We start from the raw sequence: 19916 nt of genomic DNA, 5'->3' as shown, positions 1-19916 counted from the left end.
CTTTTCGCTCCCATCACGGAGGCCTCTCCTCAGCCTGACGCTGACAACCAGCTCTCCTTAACCCCTGCACAGCCCCTGGGGCTGGGGGCAGAGCGGCGGCTCCCACCCAGGACTCTGCAGGAGCAGTAAGTAGACGAGAAGGAACTCGAGTGGGGGCTGGCCGCCTCCTGTCCCGTGAGTTAGGGTGAGTCCCACCCTGCACACCGGCTGCATCCCCAGGTGCCATCCCCGCTCTCCCCGACCCCTCCTGTAACCAGAGGACGTGCCGCTTCCAGCTTGTGCAGGAGGGAGACCACAGAGTTCACGTAGACCTAGGTGAACGGGGAAGGGAGGGGCTTTCTGGGACAGGGGCGGCTGGAATCCGGATCCCGCAGTGCCTCCTGGCCCAGGTCCACGCAGAGCAGCTGAGAAGGCCCCACGTGGACAGGACTACAGGCCAGGCTTCAGCCTGGGGGCGGGGGGGCAGTGGCCTTGGTCCTCCTGATGCCTGTGGCCTGGGGAAGGGGCCGTAAGTCGCCCAGGTTCGCCGGGAGCTGATGGTGTGGGCCTAGGGACTCACGCGACCCCCTGTAACGCTTTGGCTCCGGCGTGGCTACAGAGGGTCCTGCCCTTGACTCTGTGGTGCAGCCACGTGCCCGTGAGGGGCAGATGAGGCTTTGCAAAAGGCCCAGGATGGCACGAGAGCGCGAGACCCCGAGATGGTGGCCCGGAACGCGATGGAGCGGGTCCTAGGAGCCGCAGCCGGGCCTTCTGCTCACCGCCAGGGGGCGCTGTGCTGCTCCCGGGGAAGGGGCAGCCGAGTCCCTGGCCCAGTCCTGGGACCTCAAACCCTCAAAATCCGGGCCTGAGGATGACCTCAAACCTTCGGGATAAAAACCAAATGAACGGAGGTGCAGGGGGCCCTTCCTGACCCCGCTGGGGTCTTGGTGCTCAGAGCCCACTCACAGAGCCCCACAGACGCTCTACAGTAGAGCTGTGTGCTGGGGATGGTCCTCCCAGGCCCCAGGCCCCTTGGGGGACCTTCTGGCATGGCGTCACCGAGGGGGACTCAGCAGCACAGAAGATCCATGTAGGGGCAGGAGCCTGAAGTGGAGGAGGGACCCAGCTCCTCCTGGGCCCCCAAAATGTGATAACCGCCTGTGAGAAGGGAGAGAGGGAGGGAGTGAGGGGTGGGGACCCAGGTGGGCACCCTCCCCATCTGTCTGAGTGTCCCCACCATGACAGAGGGCCCAGGCCAGGGCAATCAGCCGACACCTCTGATCTGGGTGCTACCCTGTGGCAGTGACGGGAGGGCCCTGGTGAGGATGCCCCGCTTCACCTGACACCGGGTGCCTGTGATGACAGAGATGAGAGACCTGAGAGGGACAGTAGCTGTGACCTCAGCTCTAGGAGCCTGAAATGAGGAAGAAGCATGAGGTCCCGGGTAAGGACGTTCAGCTGTCACCTCCATTCTGGAGCCACAAGCATGAGGGACCCTATGAGGACAGTCACCGGTCCCCTCATCTCTGACATAGTCCTTAGGGCCTCGCTGAGTTGAGACAAATGTCACAGCTCTGGGGCCCTAGGATGGGGAACAGACACGACGCACTGGTGAGGAAAGACACCTGTCACCTAAGCTCTGGGTGGCAACATTGGCGCTGAGGGCTTTCAACTGGCACTGAATCTCTACAGTGGGACAGAGCAGGAGAGCCCAGGCGAGGACAGCCAACAGTCCCCTTAGCTCTGGGTGCCTACACTGGGTGAGAGGCATTGGGCCCAGGTTTCGACGTTCAACTCACATTTAACTGTGGGATGCCTGGACCAGGGCGAGGCTTAGAGGCCCAACCTCAGGTAAAGGCATGAGGGGCAGGTGAGGGCACACAGGTAGCACTTCAGCGATGGCAGCCACCCTGGGGCAGAGACATGAGGCCCAGCAGGGGGCACTCAAATGCCACTTCACCTCCGCACAGCTCCACGCCGCAGAGACGTGAGGGCCAGGTGAGGTGAGTCGACTACAAGCACAAGTCTTGGTAGCTACGCTGGAACGGAGAGTGAGGGACCATGGAGGTCATTTAACTGTCACCTCGGCTCTGGGTTCCTACACTGTGGCAGAGGTGGCCTCAGGTGAGGGCATTCAGCTGTCACCGGAGATCCGATTGCCTAATCTAGGGTATAGGCAAGAGGTCCCGTGATAGGACAGTCGCCCGTCACCTCAGCTCTGGGTGCCTACTCGGGGTAGAGGTGGGAGGTGCCAGCACAGGGGCGTGAGCATGCAGGCCCACGTGAGCACTGTCAAGTGACAACTCTGTGCTCGGTGTCTACACTGAGAGGGGAACAAGGGATCAGCTGAGCGCGCGGGCTCTGGGTGCCTACACTCAGGCAGGGACACAAGGAGCCAAGGAAACACAGTGAACTGGCGCCGCAGCTGTGGGAACTACATTCTCTGCCATCTCCCGCTGGGTGCCCGCACTGGGGCAGGGCCATGAGGGTCTATGACAGGCGGGTCTCATGCGCTCCAAGTCCCCATCAAAAAACATTCCTGGAGAAACAAAGCTGCCCCTTGAGGCACAGAAGGCTTGGGATGAATCCCAGGCCCCTGGCCCTCCCGAGGGTGGTGCCCCTGGGGTTGGTGAATGTGCCTCTGGGCCCTCAGGGGGGCTCATTAAACCAGTCTTTCCAAAATGCCTGCTCTGAGCAAGATGTAAACACTGTCCTCTAAGAACTAGCCGTCTGGCCACTGCCCTGTGCCTGGCAGGAGCTTCGCCTACTGGGCACCACAACTGCCAGCATTACAGGGAAGAGCACTAAGGAGGGCACGGTGCCCAGGGCTTGGTACTCACAGATATGTGAGAGTTTGGCAAATGGTCAGCACTATTTCTGGTCCCAAATTCCATGACAAAACTCAAATACCAACCCGTGACAGCAGCACAGGGGCCTGAAACTTATCACCTTGATCTTGTTAGGGAGAACGAGAGAGTGTTGTGAATGCCAGTGTAGAAGCTCCTGGGGGCTAACCAGAGCTCCGTCACTGCCTGGCTCTATCGACTTTCTCTGTATTCTGGGTTCTTTCCTTAGGAAGGTTTCCCGAAAGTGGTGTCATTGGGTCAAAGGGCACGGATGTTTCAGTGGTTCTCAAGCCGCAGGGCCGCTGCCGTCCAGAAAGACGGGTCCAGGTGACAGAGGTGGCCCCAGCTCTCCCAGCGCGGGAGGTGATCGGGGTGCCCTGGGCGGTGTCGGGGGCGCCTTTGTGAAGGAGGCTGGAGGAGCAGGCAGGGGTGACAGCGTGTGAGCGCGCTGCCCTCTAGAAAGAAGACGGCGAAAGGGAGGCCGCAGAAGGCTGAGCCTGCTGACCCCGGGCCCTTCGCATTCTGCTGTTTCCCGTACACGCTTCTGTCCCTCCGGGCTTCGAAAAGGCACACATTTGAACTTTGAAACAATGTCTAATTACGCCCCCAGATCCATCCACCCCTTCCTAAACTTCAGAAATCCGAGCTTAGGGCACGAGCATAGCCCTGCCCTCAAAGCCCGGGAACGCTCGGCTCTCCCGCGTGAACGAAGTCTCAGAGGAGACCTCGGGGGCGGGGCTGAGTAGGGCCCCTCCCCTTGGCAGCCTGGCAGGCCGACCCCGCGGCTCCGCCGGAGCGTGCGTCGGGGGCGGGGCCGGCTCGGGCCCCTCCCACCCGGTGGCCAGTCGCCCAGCCCCAACCGATGGCGGGGGTGGCGCCTGCGGGCCGTGCTACCGCCCTGGGCCGCCATTGCCGGGCCTCTCGCTCCGCGCCGCGGAGCTCCCTCGCCTCGCCTCGCCGAGCAGAGCGGGGCAGCCGGGCTGACGGGGCTGCCCCTGACCGAGCTCGCATCCCCCCCCCACCGCCAGGCAAGTCTCTGGCCGGCCCGGCCCGCGTCGCCGACCTCCAGGCCCGGGGGCCCGGGGGGGGGCCTGAGCTGGGGCCTCCCACGCCCGCGTCCGGGAGAACCACTTCCACTTCCCAGGCCCAGAGGCTCCCGTGGGCACGATCGTGAGCCTCCAGGTTTCCGAGGCCCCTCTGGTCCCAGCCGGGCTTCTCTCCGCCTTCCCGAGGAGCCTGGCCAGGTAGTTGGACGAGCAAGTCGGTGCACCGATCGCGCCCGCCCCACAGCTGGGACCCAGCACGGGCTCATCATCCCTGACCCCCACCCAAACCTGCTCTTCTGCTTTGTTGCCCCCCAGAGCGCACAGTCCACAAACGCTGCACCTGACGGCTGCCCCACTCCAGCGGGAGAAGTGGACATGAGGTTGGCAGGTGGGTGGCTTCCACAGTGAACCGGAGAGTTGGAAAGGAGACTTGGCTGGAGGCCCAGGTGTCCAGAGGTCTGTCTGGAAGGGCCGGGGGTGGTGGAACCACTGGGTTTGGGGTTTGGGGGTTTTTTAAATATACATTTATTTATTTTTTATTTATTTATTTTTGGGTATGTTGGGTCTTCCCTGCGGTGCGTGGGCTTCTCATTGCGGTGGCTTCTCTTGTTGCAGAGCACAGGCTCTAGGTGCGCGGGCTTCAGGAGTTGTGGCACGTGGGCTCAGTAGTTGTGGCTCACAGGCTCTAGAGCAGAGGCTCAGTAGCTGTGGCACACAGGCTTAGTTGCTCCTCGTCATGTGGGATCTCGCCGGACCAGGGCTCGAACCCGTGACCCCTGCATTGGCAGGCGGATTCTTAACCACTGCACCACCAGGGAAGTCCCTGGGTTTGGTTTTTGAAACAGAGGACTCTGCAGAAACACTCATTCTATGACCTGGAGCAAATCCTTTCACATCTGAGGACTTCAGCTCCCAGCTCTCTCTTTTCAGCTGTGAGATGAGGGTTATGATAATAGATTTCTCCCAAATGGGATAACTGGCCGCTGTTTGGAAGCAGAGCTGTGGGAGAGAGCTCCAGGGAGCACGGCGGCTGGGCGGACAGGGCGAGGCTGTGGTCTCAGACGAGAAGCTGACCACCGTGGCCCTGCGGTTGGATGTGAACCCAGTGCCAGCCCTGCTGTCGCCTGGACAGCTAAGATGAAGGGGGCTTGGGGACGGATAGGTTGGGGGGTGGACTTCATACCTGCTAAAGTTGAAGCATTATGAATGTATCCCGGGGGAGCTGACCCATGAGGAACTGGCTGGGAGAGCGGGGCCTCAAGAGTGGTCAGGGCTGGAGTGGTAACGTACAGTCAGTGCTCGTGAGGGGTAGTTCAAGGCTGGGAGCAGAGCAGGGCACCTCTAGGTAGAGTCGAGGCAGGAGAGGAGACGGAGAGTAGGGTAAAGGCAGAGAGGACAGTGTGGGACAGGAGCTGGGGAAAGTCCAGCTTTTCAGGGGAGGGTCAAGGAGGACGATCTAAGCAAGAAGGATGAGGAGCATCCAGGTGGGGTTCAAGGGTGCTGCCCCAGAAGCCAGCCGAGAAGGGTTTCCGCGGGAGGGCTTCAGCCTGCGTGGCCACCTGAGGGTCAAGGGACGTTAGGGCCAACAGGTAACCCGGGGCGCTGGCACCAAGAAGGCCCCAGGCGGCCTTGGCCACAAGCCGTCCTGCGGGGGTAATGGAGGCAAGGGCAGAGAGGGGCAGGTTGCGAGACGGGAGGGAAGCCTATGGAAGGAGCCGGCGCACAGGACTTTGGAGGAGCCGGCAGGGAGAGGAAGGGAGGGCGCAGAGCCCCGCCTCTGGCTGCGGATGTGATTCCGAAGGAGGCCTCTCCTCCCGCGTTTTCTGAGGATGGGAGGTGTTGAAAATAGAGGGGAAAGAGGGAGACAAAGTGACCGCTACGCTAAGAAAAGCCGAGCAGGGTGGAGAGCTCGGCGCCCAGCTCACAGCAGGGGAAGGGAGGATCTGCCTGGCCTTGCAAAGGAGGAGGAACCGCCTCCGTCACCGTCACAGGAGAAAGGGGGGCAGGATGGCAGGGACTCAAAGACGTTGGTAGCCTCAGAAGCAGGAGGTTAGGGGGCCCCTCCACACCGCCAGGGAGAGCCAAGCTGAGCCTTGGAGTTGGAGCTCAGCTTCCTCCTTCGCCCGCCAGGAGCTCCCACCTTCCTGTTCTCCCGTCACTTCTTCCCAAGCGCCTGGGGAGATCCGATCATGAGAGGCCCTGGGGTCGTTCGGGAGCTCGCTGGCACCCGAGGAGGCCTTGCCCGTGTCTGTCATGCCTCTAGGTCCCCTCCGCATCGTGGCCCTGGTCATCACCGTGGGCCTCACCTGGCTCGTAGCCAGCATCCTCCTCGGTGGGCCTGGCGGTGGCTTTCCTCGCATCCAGCAACTCTTCGCCGGTGAGTGTGGGACTCTCCCTCGCCCCGCTACGAGGTCCCCGGCGCGGCCGCCTGGGCCTGCAGCCTGAGGCTCGGGGTGGGGGTGGCGGTGGCCTGGGTTTGCTGTCTCTTCCTGGCAGGGCACCTGTAGCTGCCCTCGGTCCGCCTCCTGGCATCCGGCACAGCCTTCCCCCTGCCACCCAGTTGCTTCGGCTGGAAACGCCAATCCCCGCTAATTAGAATCCTTTGTTCACTGGGGCCCGCGTGAGGGGCAGGGGGGCTTCTGCTGAACGCTGGGGATGACTCCCAAGTTGTTCCCTGCAGGCTTTCCGCTGGGTTCTGAGATGGGGAGGGGACTCGACACCTCGTTACTGGTGACACATCACCTAAGTACTTTTTGCAATTCCGATCTACCCTTTTCCTGGAGCAGAGAGCTTTGCATGTGAACATCATTTAGACTTGAGCAGGGACGTACGTGCCAAGGTCAGCCTGGCTTAGCCCTTGGCCCCTGAACCTGACTGCCCTTCACAGTATAGGAGCTGCCCTGCTGCGGGCCCTGGGCAAGGTCCACACTAACAGAAACAACTCTCTGTACCCACAGGCCCAGAGAACTCAGTGACTGCAGGTAAGGCTCCTGTCACCTCCCTGCTCCTCCCCTGCGCCCACCCCGCTTACCACTTTTGTGACACGCGTGCCTGTCCCCAGCCCTCCAGGGTTTCTCTTCTCCATTCATCCCTCCCCAAACTAGCCGTCACAGCCCACTGGAGCTGCTTGCATGCTGTGAGCCTAGAAAACAAGTTACCTCCTTCCAGAATACACTAGGGGGACAGGCATAGGATAGATATTCCCATTCCAAAAGGAAGAAATTGGAAGGAATAAAGGGGTCATCAGTCTCAAGCAAGTCCCAAACCCAGCAGGGCAGATCCATTCGATTTCAAAACATAAGAATCCCTGGGCCTTTGGTGGGGGTAGGGGGAATCTGGAACATAGGGGACGATCCTACCCTCCCTCTGGGCCTGAGCCAACTCTGGCCTCTGCAGCCATTGCTCTGCCCTTGGAATCATCCTTCCTCCCTTCTGTCCTTTCTCTGTCCCTTTCAGTCCAGGCTGGCAGTGTTTCTACTGGTATAAAATTCTCAAAAACTCTGTTGATCTCCTGCGCAATTCATGAGGTTCTAAGCTGTAAGACAAGAGAGTCCTCCAGATCTTTCCTGGATAACCTCATCTCTCCATTCCTGGCTTCCGCTGACATGGTTGAGTTGGTCCACAGGTCACACGGCCCAGCTCTTTACCAACAGTTGTCCAGCCACACCCTTGGTGTTCTCTCCCGAGCCTGCTTTCTCATTTTTTGCAATATGATTAGCCTGAGAATTTTCTAGATCTTCATATTCTGGTTCCTTCATACTTAACAATTACATCCTCAATTTATCTCTCTTCCCTTACATGTTACTGTGAGCAGCAAGGAGAAACCCTCAACACTTTGCTTGGAAATCTCCTCAGCTCAATCCCCAAGTTCAGCATTTACAAGCTCTACCTTCCACAAAACAGTAGAAAACAATTTGGCCAAGTTCTTTGCCACTTTATGACAAGGATGGCCTTTCCTCCAGTGTCCCATAACATGTTCCTCATTTCTGTCTGAGAGCTCACCAGAAGCACTTTTAGCATTCACATTTCCATCGACAGCCTGGTCACGATGGTACGTGCGTGATCCCAGACCGTAGGAGCTCTTTCTACTGCTCCTCTCTCTTCTTTCTGAGCCCTCACCAGAATCACCTATAATGTCCATATTTCTACCAACAGTCTCTTCAAGGCAATCTAGGCCTTTCCCAATATGCACCTCAAAATTCTACAGCCTCTACCCATTACCCAATTGCAAAGCCATTTCCACATTTTTAGGGATTTATTATGGCAGCACCCCACTTCTTGGTATCAGAATCTGTATCAGTTTCCTGGGGCTGCCATAACAAAGTAGCACAAACCGGGTGGCTTAAACAACAGAAGTGTATTCTCTCACAGTTCCGGAAGGTAGAAGTCTGAAATCTAGGTGTTGGAAGGCTACACTCCCTCCAGAGGCTCCAGGGGAGGACCCTTACTCACCTCTGCCAGCTTCTGGTGGCCTCAGGTGTCCCTGGACTTGTGGCCGCCTCCCTCCCATCTCCACCTCCATCTTCACAAGGACTTCTCCTCCGTGTCTGTGTCTTCTCTTCTGTCTTTTGTAAGAACACGTGTCATTAGATTTAGGTCCCACTCTATTCCAGGATGATCTCATCTTAACGAATTATAACTTCAATGACCCTATTTCCACAGAGGATCACGTTCTGAGGTCCTGGGAGTTGGGACTTGAGAACATCTTTTGTGGGGACACAGGTCGCCTCGTAATAGAGACCAACCTCCTCGTGCCCTCTCCACGGGGTCCTTGCACCTGCCCTCCCAGCGGCTTTCCTTCCCTCCTGTCCTCTGTTCCCGGTGGGGCCACAGCCCAGGCCAGCCCTCCTGCCTCCTTTCTCTTCTCCCACCAGTGGCCAAAGAGCCTCCCTGGGGTCCCTGTCACCTTGCCCTGAGGCCAGCCCCGGTGGGATACAGTGTCCATGGAAGTGTCCCTTCCTTGGCCTGAGCCACGTCCCCACCCCACGCCAGTCCCCTGGTCTGTGGTCACTCATTCCTCCCTATGGGCTGGTCCTGACCTCCCCCTCTCAGGTCTCGGGTGCCCCCAGGGCCAGGCCCATGGGTCACCCCTGTTGTCCCTACCCAGAGCCGAGGGCCAGGAAGTACAAATGCGGCCTGCCTCAGCCGTGTCCCGAGGAGCACCTGGCCTTCCGCATGGTCAGCGGGGCTGCCAACGTCATTGGACCCAAGATCTGCCTGGAGGACAGGATGTGAGCTCCTCAGGCGGGCGGGGGTGGGGAGGGGAGCTGGGTCTGCGAGGACCGGAGTCGAGCAGGGTAGACGTGCCGCTGGAAGGCTCTGTCCCCCTGCTAGGCTCATGAGCAGTGTCAAGGACAACGTGGGCCGGGGACTGAACATCGCCCTGGTGAATGGTGAGTTGCCCACGGAGCAGAGAGGCAAAGCTGAGCCGCAACCTGCTGCCCTCCTTCCACCCCGCCACCAGGGATTCCCAGGGGGGCCTGGGAAGGGGTCTGTGCAAGCTGAAGGCTCCATAGAAGAGGTGACCCAGTGGACGAGAGCGTGGCAGCAGTGAAGAACTGGGAGTTTCCAGGAGGTGGGAGGCTGCTTCATGGGGAGCCCCTGGAGGGCCCCCAGTGCTGAGCAGAAGCTCCACAGCCTCGGGTGGGTCCCAGCGGTCTGAACGAGGGGCACGGTGGGCATGAATATGGGGGGAGGTGAGAAGCTTCCAGCAGCACCCATCCTTCCCTCCGACCAGGGGTAAGCGGAGAGCTCATCGAGGCCCGCGCCTTCGACATGTGGGCGGGAGGTGAGTCAAGCCGCGGCCTCCGCCTTCTGACTGTGGGCAGAAAGACGGCATCTTCCCCCTGAAAGCTGCTCCCTCTGTCCGCTCGCTGGGGCGTCTTGAGCACTTCCTTGGGTTCAGAAAAGCCGGGGAGAAGGCCAGGTGTACGGTCAGGGCTTCGGCCCTGGCTTCTTGTACCATTTGGTCCCTGCACTCACTCAGCAGCCCTGGCCGGGCCGTGTCCCTGGCTTGATCACTACTTTAGTTTCCCCATCTGGAGAACAGGGCTTGGTGAGGGACGGGTGCTCAGTGGTGCCTGATGCTCCACGGGAACTGTCCCCCCAGATGTCAATGATCTACTGAAGTTTATCCGGCCGCTGCATGAAGGCACCCTGGTGTTTGTGGCTTCCTACGATGACCCAGCCACCAAGTAAGTAATGGCCGAGGCTGGCCGAGGCCTCACCCTTCTGTGGTCACGGCTCATATCTCTTCCTTCTGTGGGGCAGGATGAATGAAGAGACCAAGAAGCTTTTCAGCGATCTGGGCAGCAAGAATGTCAAGGACCTGGCCTTCCGGGACAGCTGGGTGTTTGTAGGGGCCAAGGGTGTGCAGAACAAGAGCCCCTTTGAGCAGGTATGGGCGCAGGCCCTGGGGCCCCCACTGCCCGGCGCAGGCCAGTCTGCCCTCCCCTCCTGCCTGCATCCTCTGAGGTCCCCTCTGTTCACGCCCAGCACCCACACACACAGCGGCCCACACGTCTGTAAGCTGCTCCTGGGGCTTCCCCGGCGGTCCAGTGTTTGGGGCTCCGCGCTTCCACTGCAAGGGGCACGGGTTCAATCCCTGGTCGGGGAACTAAGATCCTGCATGCCGTCCCATCCCCCCAAAACCCAGCACCCCAGTTCACCCTGCACACCCTGCTCCCCACAGCAGGACAAGGCAAACAGGCTGTTCGGCCAGTTTCTGGAAGGCTCTGGCTGCCAAAAGAGCAGCTCAGCCCCCAGAGGAGAAACGCCCCCTGTGGCCTTGCTCCTCCCGCAGCTTCCAGCGGCTCCCTGAGGGCTGGTGAGGGCAGGGACACAACCCCCTGCTTCCCTTCCCATCGCGCGCCAGGCCCACCTACGCTCAAAGAAGGTGACCCCCCCCACCCTGCAAGGGGGCAGGCCAGGGCAGCTGCTGCCGTCTTTAGATGAGAACGCTGAGGCAATGGGACAGACAGGTGGCGGGTGCCCGAGGCTGCACGCTTGGTTGACCCCAGCACAGGGGGACAGAGAGTTCTGTCTGGCCCTGGTGCCCGAGGGCTGAGCCCGTGCCTTCCTGCCCCCACCGACCCGCAGCACGTGAAGAACAGTAAGCACACCAATAAATACGAAGGCTGGCCTGAGGCGCTGGAGATGGAAGGCTGCATCCCCAGGAGGACCACGGCCAGCTAGCGGCCAAGCTCGAGGACCAGACTAAGTGAGGCTGTGTGTACCCAGCCGGAGGAGGCGCTGGCACAGCGCTGAGGCCCGACCCCACGCCCAGCCAGGAACGCTCCGCCCCAGCACATCAGGGCTCCGAGGCGGTGACCAGTGACCAGACTGGGCCCAGCGGTGGGGCTGCACTGCGGCCCCGTGGCGCTTTGTCTGGGGACCCCAGGTACCCGTCTCCTTTTCCTAAAGCTGCTCTGCTGGCCAACACCCACCCAAGTCCCAAGCGCCTGCGGCCCCAAGTCTGATAGCAGCTGCCTGGCAGGTCGGGGCATCTTCCGGAACCTCTCCGTCCCAGAGTGGCTCGCTGCTGTGCAGGCCAGTCCTGTTTCCAGTGTGATTCGTCCTGCTGAGCCGAATGTGGTGGCCACTCCCGGCGCCTGGCTGCCTCCTGCCTTGCTCTCGCGGGAAGGGGTGACCGCCTGGGAGCCAGGCAGGCCGGGCAGTGAGGTCGCCAGCCCAATGGCAGTTCCTAGCACGGCGGGTGGCAGCTCCTGCGGTTTGTCTGTCAGAGGGCCCGCTTTCTAAATGACGTCTTAATAAACTGGTGGCCCCCGATGGAATGAGGTGCCTTCAGAGGGGAGTCGGGGGGTGGTGTCCTTGAGATGTGACTCAGGTGGTGAGCAGAGGGGCTCCCCTGCGGGCATCCCTGTAGCGTTGCCCTTAGACACGGCACAGGCCTATAGGGACCGGGATGGGGATTAAAGCCAACCCAGGAGCTTCCCCCTCCCCCCGGCCTCCCGCAGGAGCTCGTGTGTCTCCCCCGCAGTGCTCAGTGTTAGATGCCTTTGAAATCAGGCCAGCAAGAGGCCGAGTCACGAGGGCTATTTGGCATTTCTCGCAGATTGCAGTTATATTTCCCTGCAAGGGGTGAGAACCAGCAAGAAACTGTAAGGAGTTTTCTGGAAAAGCACATGAGGGTGCAGAAATGGTCTGGGGTCACAAAAAGGAGAGAAGGTGGTTGGGACTTCCCAGACGGAGGAATCGGGGCGCCAGCCAGGTAGGCTCAAGGGGGCCGTGGCGGGGGCGGTGGACTCGCAGGTCCCCCCTCTAGGGCTTAGGTGCTGCGAGAGTGTGAACACGGCATCAGGAAATGAAAGTATTTAAGGAGGTGGCAGAAGAGGAGAGAGAGGCGAGGGACGGCCCGGGAGGAGAAGCTGTGGTTGTGAGGCCATAGCCATGGCTGCGAAGGATCAGGAAGTGGAGACGTGAGGAGGGCCCGGATTGCTTACCTGGGAGACGGTGTTCACAGAAGCTGAAACGCAGCCTGACCCTGTGCCGAGAGCTTTACGTGTCTTCATTTTTAAATAGACTTCCTGTTTTAGAGCAGTTTTAGGTTCCCAGCAAAGTTGAGCAGAAAGTCCAGAGCTCCCGCATACCCAGCCTCCACTGACACGCCGTCAGCACCCGCAGCCCAGGGTGGGCACCAGGGCCGCCTCTTGGCGTCGTACAGTCTGTGCGTTTGGCAGTGTTTATAATGACGAGTACTTACCACTATAGTATCATACATGTATTCATTTTTTAAACCTTCTATTATGGACATTTTCAGCATCCTCCAAAGTAGAGAGACTAGTCTGATGAATCTAGATGTACCCAGTGGGGCTGCCACAGTGATCAACCCTAGCGAGCAAGTGCTGCTGGTTGCTGGTGAGCCCCGTTTACGGAAGATAAATGGTCCCTGGTGTGCTCAGGAAAGTTCCCTGGAGCTGGGAGGTTAGAAGCCAGATGAATAGGGCCCCGCAAGGTTAGTCGCTCGCCCCAAATGAAACGCATCTCAGCGAAGGGCCGCACCGCAAGGCTGGGAGGTGCCTCTTATACAACTGCTGAGCCAGCTGACCTGCCCCAGACCTTCACTGCGTGCGCCAGAGTCACACAGATGGAAACGGCAGGCCAGCTTTATCCCCCACGTGGCCCAACGCAGGTAGGATGCTGGCAGTGGTGTGGAACGCAGCCCGCCCGACCTCCCAAAGCAGAGGTACGTCTTTCTACATCCTGCAGTCCCCTTCCGCCAGGGTTTTGTCCCCCAGGCCTACCCTTAGGAGTTAAGACACCGTCAGTTACAAGTGACAGGGTCCCAACTCAACTGGCATATGCAAAAATAAATACAGAATGACAGGGGAGGGAGGCTTAATGTTCCTGTAACAGACCCCAACGCCTACGGGTGATTCCAGCTCCAGTAATGTCCTTGGGATACGGGCTCTCCATCTCTTGGCTCCGCTTTTCTTTGTGTTTGCATCCTTTTCAAACATGCTGTCTTCCCCAGGCAGGGGGAGCAACAGTAGATGTCCCAGGTTAGCAACCCCAGCAAGAAAAGAGCCCCCACCTTGCCAGTCGTTCCAGCCCAAGTCCCCCGGAACTACCTCTCATCGGTCCAGATTGGATTATGGGTTTATCCTTGTCTCAGTCTGTGTGGCTCTGATTGGCTACCTCTGGGCCTGTGCCCACCCCAGAGGCCAGTGTTGGGGTCATCCTCATGCAAACCTTGTGTACCGAGAATGGAGGAGGGATGGCCCCACAAAGAAAACTCGGGGGCCGTGACCTGTTGCTGGGCATGCAAAAATGCCAGTTGTCACTACATTTCCCGGTAAATACCAAACACATCCCGTACTTGTGCTTGTATAGAATATGCCTTCCATGCGTGCTGATTTATCACACGGTCTACTTGGAGGCCCCTGCCTGGAGAGCAGGAGGTAGGCACACTTTTCAGGGTCATCACTGTGACCCTGTTAGCAGGACGGTGGCAGGTCTCCCATCTGAAGTGCACGGATGTTGTTTTAGCTGTCACTATCGTTTGTGCCATCTATTCTGTCTGTCCAGATGACTTTTCTTTTGGAACTAGATACCCTTGACTGATTCGTAGAGACCTTCCTTCTCTTCTGGGGTAAATTATGAATCCCCTAAACTAACTACAAACATTCTCTTGTCTTTAATTTAGCCACCCCTTTTTTCCTGCAGGGAAGGCCTCTAAATTCCCTCATGTCGGACAGCCCACCCGCCCACTCTGGCTTTTCAGGGAAGACTGAAGGGACTGATGATAGTGGGGAGCAGCCTTCTAACTACATTTGCTCCCCTTGACCCCTGGCACCGATTCCCGTCCAGTTGGAATATAAAAACGCAGGTTTCCTCAAGAGCGAACACATCTTTTAGGTTTTCCATCCCCAGTTCTTCCAGCTGACCCATCCCCCTTCTCCCTGTGGCCAGTTTTACCCCATCCTCAGACAGCGACAGCACCACTGCTCTTTTGCAAACTGCAGTCTTCAACACAGCATGTGCCAAGCTCAGCCCTCTCACCTGTGCCAGCCTGCTTCCATCAGGACACCTCAACCCATTTGAGAGGGACAGTCCCAGACTTTCTGGGACACAAAGTCCACACACACAAATGTCTTATGAACTGAGACTAAAGAACAGCCTAGAGCTATGGCCTCTGAATGTTTCTGGATCATTGACATAAATCAAACCCTGAGTGTGTACCCTCACCATGTGTGTGCTTACATGTCACACGCATGTACTAATCTGAACTTTATAGCACACATACACAACTAGAATTTTTAAATAAGTAAAATGTATTTAAATAAGGCTAAATTAAAATTAATAGGTTTTTAATTAAATGATTACAATTATTATTTATTGGAAAAATTAAATAGAAGAGATGCTACGGGTCTCTTTGGACATTCTCTACGATGTGTCTTATGACCCTCCTGGGGGCAAGAACCTGCAAGTTCGGGCACCACTGGCCTCCATCACAGCCCAACAAGAGGTCTTCCAGAGCAGTGGGTAGCCATCGTCCCGCTGCCTGACTGCGGTTGCCCAGCAGCCTCTGGGAACATGCAAATCCCCGTGATTCTACACTTGCTTGCTTACTGTCTTCCCATGTCCACATTCTACATCCTCACCACCTTTTTGCCCTTCCTTATGCCATGTGTGTGCATTCCTTTTCCGTGAAGCCTCCGGACCTTGCTGATGGCCCCAAATAGTTTTGAGAGGTTGAAAAGTTCACTGATATTACACAGTGTGGAAATAGGCGCTCGGTCGACGCTTGGACGAAGGAAGGTGGAACAAGGCCGAGCCTGGGCCCCGGAGTCTGGGTCGGTCGGACTCGGCTCTCGGGCTACAGGGCTGGGCGCCCTGAGCAGGAACGTGGCCGAAACCCTGACCCCCGTCTCCCGCCACTAGCAGCAGCCCTCGGGCGTCCGAGCTCGGCTAACGTCTAAGCCTGTGTCCCAGCGCCCCCAGAGGTCGCAGCGTGTTTGGGAATGACTGGGGTGCCTACCCGGGGCGAGTCGCCCCGGCGGCGACCACAGAAGGCTGGGACCCGCGGCTCGGTGGCCACACGAGTCTGCACCCAGCGCCGCCCAACCGCCACCCGAACGCTGCCAAGCCGGCGCGCGCGCGCGCGCGCCGCCTTGTCGCTCCCAGACACGCCACTTCCGGTCGGGACGCGCCCCGGTCGCGAGAGGTGAGGAGGCCGCCGCGGGGTAGGCGGGGCGGGGGCTCGTCGGCTCGGGGCGGGGCCCCGGCGGGCCGAGCTCGGAGGCGTCCGCCCGCCCGGCAGCCGCTGGCGCCGGCGCCCAGCTTCGGGGCCGCGGAGGCAGGTGAGAGCCTCGGTCCGGGAAGGGCGGTTGGAAGGCGGCTTCTGGCCCCGGCCCGGGAAGGGCCGCCACCGCGCGTTCGTGAGGCCTGGCGCGGCCGCGGGGACCGGGAGTGGCGTGAGAGACCCCGGGACCGCCCGGGCGGGTCGCCGGCTTGCCGGCTGCGGGGCTGCAGCGCGAACCCGGCGGCGGCGCGCTCCTCCTCCCCTCCCTCCCCGATTCCTGCCCGAGCTCTGATTGTGCCCAATCCGACAACTTCTGGACTCCCAGGTAGGGAGGCGACCCGGGTCAGCACTGCCAACTGCCCCGACACCGAACGCTTGGCCCGTATGGAAAAAGCCGCCGGCCCGGGGTTCCGTCGCCTGCCTAGGGGCGCATCTGCCCAAACTCTAACGATACCGCAAGCAGAAATAGTGGGGATCCGGGCCAGATCCCTCACGCAGTGACTCAGTGACTCAAAGCCGCCAGCGGTACTGGAAGGACGGGGTGGATGGCCCATCGCCTCCTCTCCCTTCTGAACTGGTTCACAGCACCCCGGTGGCTTCAGTACTGGGTGCCTTCATCTTTTCCCTGTGACTCCCTCTGGTTTTCCTGCCTCCCTCTTCAGTGGTGGGACTCGAGGCCGGATCAAGGCCTCCAGAGTAAGTGACGCAAACCCCAAGCCAGGAGAGGCCATGGCATCGCAGGGTGGCACAGCGGAACTTAACCACCTACTTCCCCTGCTCCCGCGGCATCGGTGGGGGGGCGGGGGGGCGGCCAGGACCCAACCCTGATAGGATCTAGAGAAGCAGGGGCCTCTTCCGAGACTGGGACAGCGCAGGATGTGAGTCAATCAACAGTACTGATGAAGAAGCACTGTGTCCTCATCCTGGTTGCTCCGGTTCCTGCAGGTGATGTGGCGATAGGCTGCTGGCTGCCCAAACTGAGAAGTGCAAGGAGACAGACGTCCTCCTTTCCCCCTGAGGCGCCCTGCCCCCCTAGAAACACTCCTCCTCTCACTGGTAGTTCCAGGCTCTGCTAGGGGCACACGCGGGCAGGGGAGGAGTCCCTGGACTTCGAGCAGAGCCCCTCAGATGTGGCACAGTGGCTCTAGGTGCGCAAATTCTGGGACTGCCAGGGGAGTGGGAGCTCTGACAGAAGGAGGAGAAACCCCCCAGTGGACACGTGGCCCTATCTGATCCCTTCCTGCTGCCCCTTCCGGCAACTCCCCTGGGGAGAGGGGACCTGTTCCCTCCCAGAACCCCCATCTCACCCCTGTCAGCAGGAAGGGTAGGCCAGGTGGCCATGCACAGCAACGCCGTTCACATGTCAATGGTGAACATCAGCCCCTGGGGCCTTTGGCCTGGTGGTCACCCACTGCCTCACCCTTTGCTGGCTGCTCTCTGCCTGGCAGATGACACTCAAATGCCCTAACCTGCTCTCAGTGGGCCTGCTTCCTTGGCATCCCTGGGCAGTCCTTCAGAGATTTCGTCCCGGTTCTGGTACTGCTGCAGCTGCGTCTCAAAGCAGGTGGGGCACAGGCTAGTGGTGACAGGATTGAGGGTGGCTCTCCCAGGTCCTCTGGTATCGGGACATCTCCAGATGGTCACTGTGGTGGGCAAACCCAGGGAAATCAGCGCGTATCAGCGGGCTGAAGGCGAACTCCGACCTGTAGGTGGCCCCTCTGGGTGAGGGATGGGAAGCTTGAGGCAGTTGTGACTGGGGAGGGGACAGCCGAATGGCACTCAAGGGCCAGCACTAGGCCTTCCGTTTCCACCCCCAGGCTTGCGGCAAGGGGCCCTGGCGAGTCTCCCAGCAGTGGGCTTCCAGATCCTGCGCTCCTGGGCTCGCAGCTGCTCACCTTCACCAGCCACCTACCTCTCTATGTCCCTTCTCTCCTCAGGAAGAGCTCTGCCATCAAGAAAGGCAGCACAGGGCCAGGCCTTGCCCATGGACCCTTCTCAGGACAACCTGACGGCACCCGCACAGCTGTTCTCCTAAGCCGCAGGGGGCCCGGGCTCCCCATCTTTCGGGAGGAGCCATGGTGTTTAGGAGGGGCAGGTGCAGCTCCCTGAGGTGGCCGGGCCCGGGAGGGGGCAGTGTTTGCACAGGCCCCCTAGGCATGCTCAGGGCCAGCCTGCTGCTTGTCAGCCTGCTCTGGGGGGCGCGGGGCACAGCCAGCGCCAGTCTTAGCACGGCTGTGGGCCGTACCGTGCCCCTGACAGGGCGCCGCTACTTGAGCATTGGGGATGGCTCCGTGACGGAGTTTGAGTTCCCAGAGGAGAGCGAGGGCATCATCGTGGTCTCAAGCCAGTACCCGGGCCAGGGCAACGGGACGGGGCCCAGCCCCGTGCTGAGGGTCACCTCCCTGGACACAGAGGTGCTGACCATCAAGAACGTGAGTGCCGTAGCCTGGGCTGGTGGGGGTGGCTTCGTGGTGAGCATCCACTCGGGCCTGCCTGGGCTAGCGCCACTCCACCTCCAGCTCCTGGACCCCCGTGAGGCCCCGCCCGCGCTGGTTGAGGAGCGGAGGGATTTCTGCATCAAGGTCTCAGCTGCTGAAGACACCCCTGCCACCCTTGGCACTGACTTGGTCCACTTCTCAGAGAACCCAGTACTCTACTTGCTCCTGCCTCTTATCTTTGTCAACAAGTGTTCATTTGGGTGCCAAGTAGAGCTCGAGGTTCTGAAGGGGCTCCTGCAGAGCCCCCAGCCCATGCTGCTGGGCCTCCTGGGCCAGTTTCTGGTTATGCCCTTCTACGCCTTTCTGATGGCTAAGGTCTTCATGCTGCCCAAGGCCCTGGCTCTGGGCCTCATCATCACCTGCTCGTCGCCCGGCGGCGGGGGGAGCTACCTCTTCAGCCTCCTCCTCGGGGGGGATGTCACCCTGGCCATCTCCATGACTTTCATCTCAACAGTGGCTGCCACCGGTTTCCTGCCGCTGTCCTCGGCCATCTACAGCCGCCTGCTCAGCACCCACGAGACACTCCACGTGCCCATTTCCAAGATCCTGGGGACCCTGCTGTTCATCGCCATCCCCATAGCAGCGGGCGTGGTGATCAAGTCCAAGCTCCCCAAGTTCTCGCAGCTGCTGCTGCAGGTCATCAAGCCCTTCAGCTTCGTGCTGCTCCTGGGCGGCCTCTTCCTGGCCTACCACATGGGGGTCTTCATCCTGGCGGGCGTCAGGCTGCCCATCGTGCTGGTGGGCCTCACAGTGCCCCCAGTTGGCCTCCTGGTGGGTTACTGCCTGGCCACGTGCCTGAAGCTGCCAGTGGCCCAGCGTCGGACCGTCAGCATCGAGGTCGGGGTGCAGAACAGCCTGCTGGCCTTGGCCATGCTGCAGCTGTCCCTCCGCCGCCTGCAGGCTGACTATGCCTCCCAGGCCCCCTTCCTTGTGGCACTGAGTGGCACCTCAGAGATGCTGGCCTTAGTTACTGGCCACTTCATCTATAGCAGTGTGTGTGCAGTTCCCTGAGGCCCCCCAGGGCAAGCTTTCGCCACCCCTAGCCCCCAGCCTCCACCCACGGTCCCCACAGTTCCTGTGTACCAAAGGCCTTTAGTTCTCATGCACTATGCACTCAGAAAAATCCAGGCTTATTTTTTTTACTCGTTTTTTATTCTCCAGCTTTCAGTGCCAAAGATGCCACGCTGATTTCAGTAGGTGGGCACTGCCTAGAAAATATATTTCAATAAAAGAGAGAAGCAAGCTTGGGTCCCTTCCAGTCTTTGCCTTCTGAGGCCTGCGGGTGGGGGAAGGAAGGGTGTGGCTGGGTAAGTGTGGGCCAGGGTGGAGGGCTGGCTTGGGTGACACGGTGACCTCTGCCCAGGCCTTCTCTCTCAGCCCTCCTTCCCCATGCATCCCCTCTTGAGAGTGGGGTCTCTCTGTTCTAGAAGGAGCGGTGGGAAGATGAGAGCAGAGGACTATTTCCCCAGCCCGCTCCCAAACTCAGCTGGTTTTCCGCAGGCCGACTAGAAAGGAGGCGGCAGGAGGCCCGCGGGCCGCGGGTTGAGCTCTGCAGGGCCGGGACATCAGCGGACTCCTGAGAGGCAGGGAATCGGCCTCGGCGCTGACCTGTTCCGCCCGCGGGCAGTGAGCGGGGGCGAGCGAACCCCTGGCCCGCCTTCTCCCCCGAGTCCCAGCTACCCGACTCCGCCGACCGGGCCCGACTAGTTCCTCCGCCCCTTCCCATCCCCGCGGGCTTCCCGGCTCAGTCGCCGCGGGGCCCGGGTCCGGGCCGGTCCCCGAG

At 60.0% G+C, this 19916-nt stretch overlaps 2 protein-coding genes across 7 annotated transcripts; both read left to right on the top strand.

Moving 5' to 3' along the window:
* Positions 1-14: 14 nt before the first annotated feature.
* FAM3A (FAM3 metabolism regulating signaling molecule A) lies at positions 15-11659 on the top strand. Of its 4 annotated transcripts, none has more exons than XM_082447893.1 (10): positions 15-125; positions 4187-4259; positions 6135-6248; positions 6829-6852; positions 8979-9102; positions 9206-9264; positions 9609-9659; positions 9981-10065; positions 10142-10268; positions 10970-11659. In XM_082447893.1, exons 2-10 carry the CDS (start codon positions 4247-4249, stop codon positions 11063-11065), a joined length of 693 nt encoding a protein of 230 aa, XP_082304019.1. In that variant the 5' UTR covers positions 15-125; positions 4187-4246; the 3' UTR covers positions 11066-11659. The 4 variants fall into 4 exon arrangements, with proteins under 4 accessions (XP_082304019.1, XP_082304021.1, XP_082304018.1 ...); XM_082447892.1 differs by lacking the exon at positions 15-125 and adding an exon at positions 3664-4069; XM_082447895.1 differs by lacking the exons at positions 15-125; positions 9609-9659 and adding an exon at positions 3663-4069.
* A 3904-nt stretch (positions 11660-15563) lies between these two features.
* On the top strand, positions 15564-19376 carry SLC10A3 (solute carrier family 10 member 3). Of its 3 annotated transcripts, none has more exons than XM_082447853.1 (2): positions 15564-15693; positions 17573-19376. In XM_082447853.1, exon 2 carries the CDS (start codon positions 17711-17713, stop codon positions 19142-19144), a length of 1434 nt encoding a protein of 477 aa, XP_082303979.1. In that variant the 5' UTR covers positions 15564-15693; positions 17573-17710; the 3' UTR covers positions 19145-19376. The 3 variants fall into 3 exon arrangements, with proteins under 3 accessions (XP_082303979.1, XP_082303980.1, XP_082303981.1); XM_082447854.1 differs by lacking the exon at positions 15564-15693 and adding an exon at positions 15700-15960; XM_082447855.1 differs by lacking the exon at positions 15564-15693 and adding an exon at positions 15972-16331.
* Positions 19377-19916: the final 540 nt, after the last annotated feature.

The sequence above is a fragment of the Balaenoptera physalus genome, assembly GCF_965194825.1.
Source record: "Balaenoptera physalus genome assembly, chromosome: X".
Classification (NCBI taxonomy): domain Eukaryota; kingdom Metazoa; phylum Chordata; class Mammalia; order Artiodactyla; family Balaenopteridae; genus Balaenoptera; species Balaenoptera physalus.
The sequence above is the reverse complement of the archived record's forward strand: the minus strand, read 5'-3'. Positions and strand labels throughout refer to the sequence as shown.

Excerpts from the sequence above, each read along its gene's own strand:
- FAM3A (XM_082447893.1), top strand. Across the intron at positions 9,265-9,608 it reads GAACATCGCCCTGGTGAATG|GGGTAAGCGGAGAGCTCATC; the intron begins GTGAGTTGCCCA and ends CCCTCCGACCAG. Across the intron at positions 10,269-10,969 it reads ACAAGAGCCCCTTTGAGCAG|CACGTGAAGAACAGTAAGCA; the intron begins GTATGGGCGCAG and ends ACCGACCCGCAG.
- SLC10A3 (XM_082447853.1), top strand. The coding sequence starts at position 17,711 with ATGGTGTTTAGGAGGGGCAGGTGCAGCTCCCTGAGGTGGCCGGGCCCG.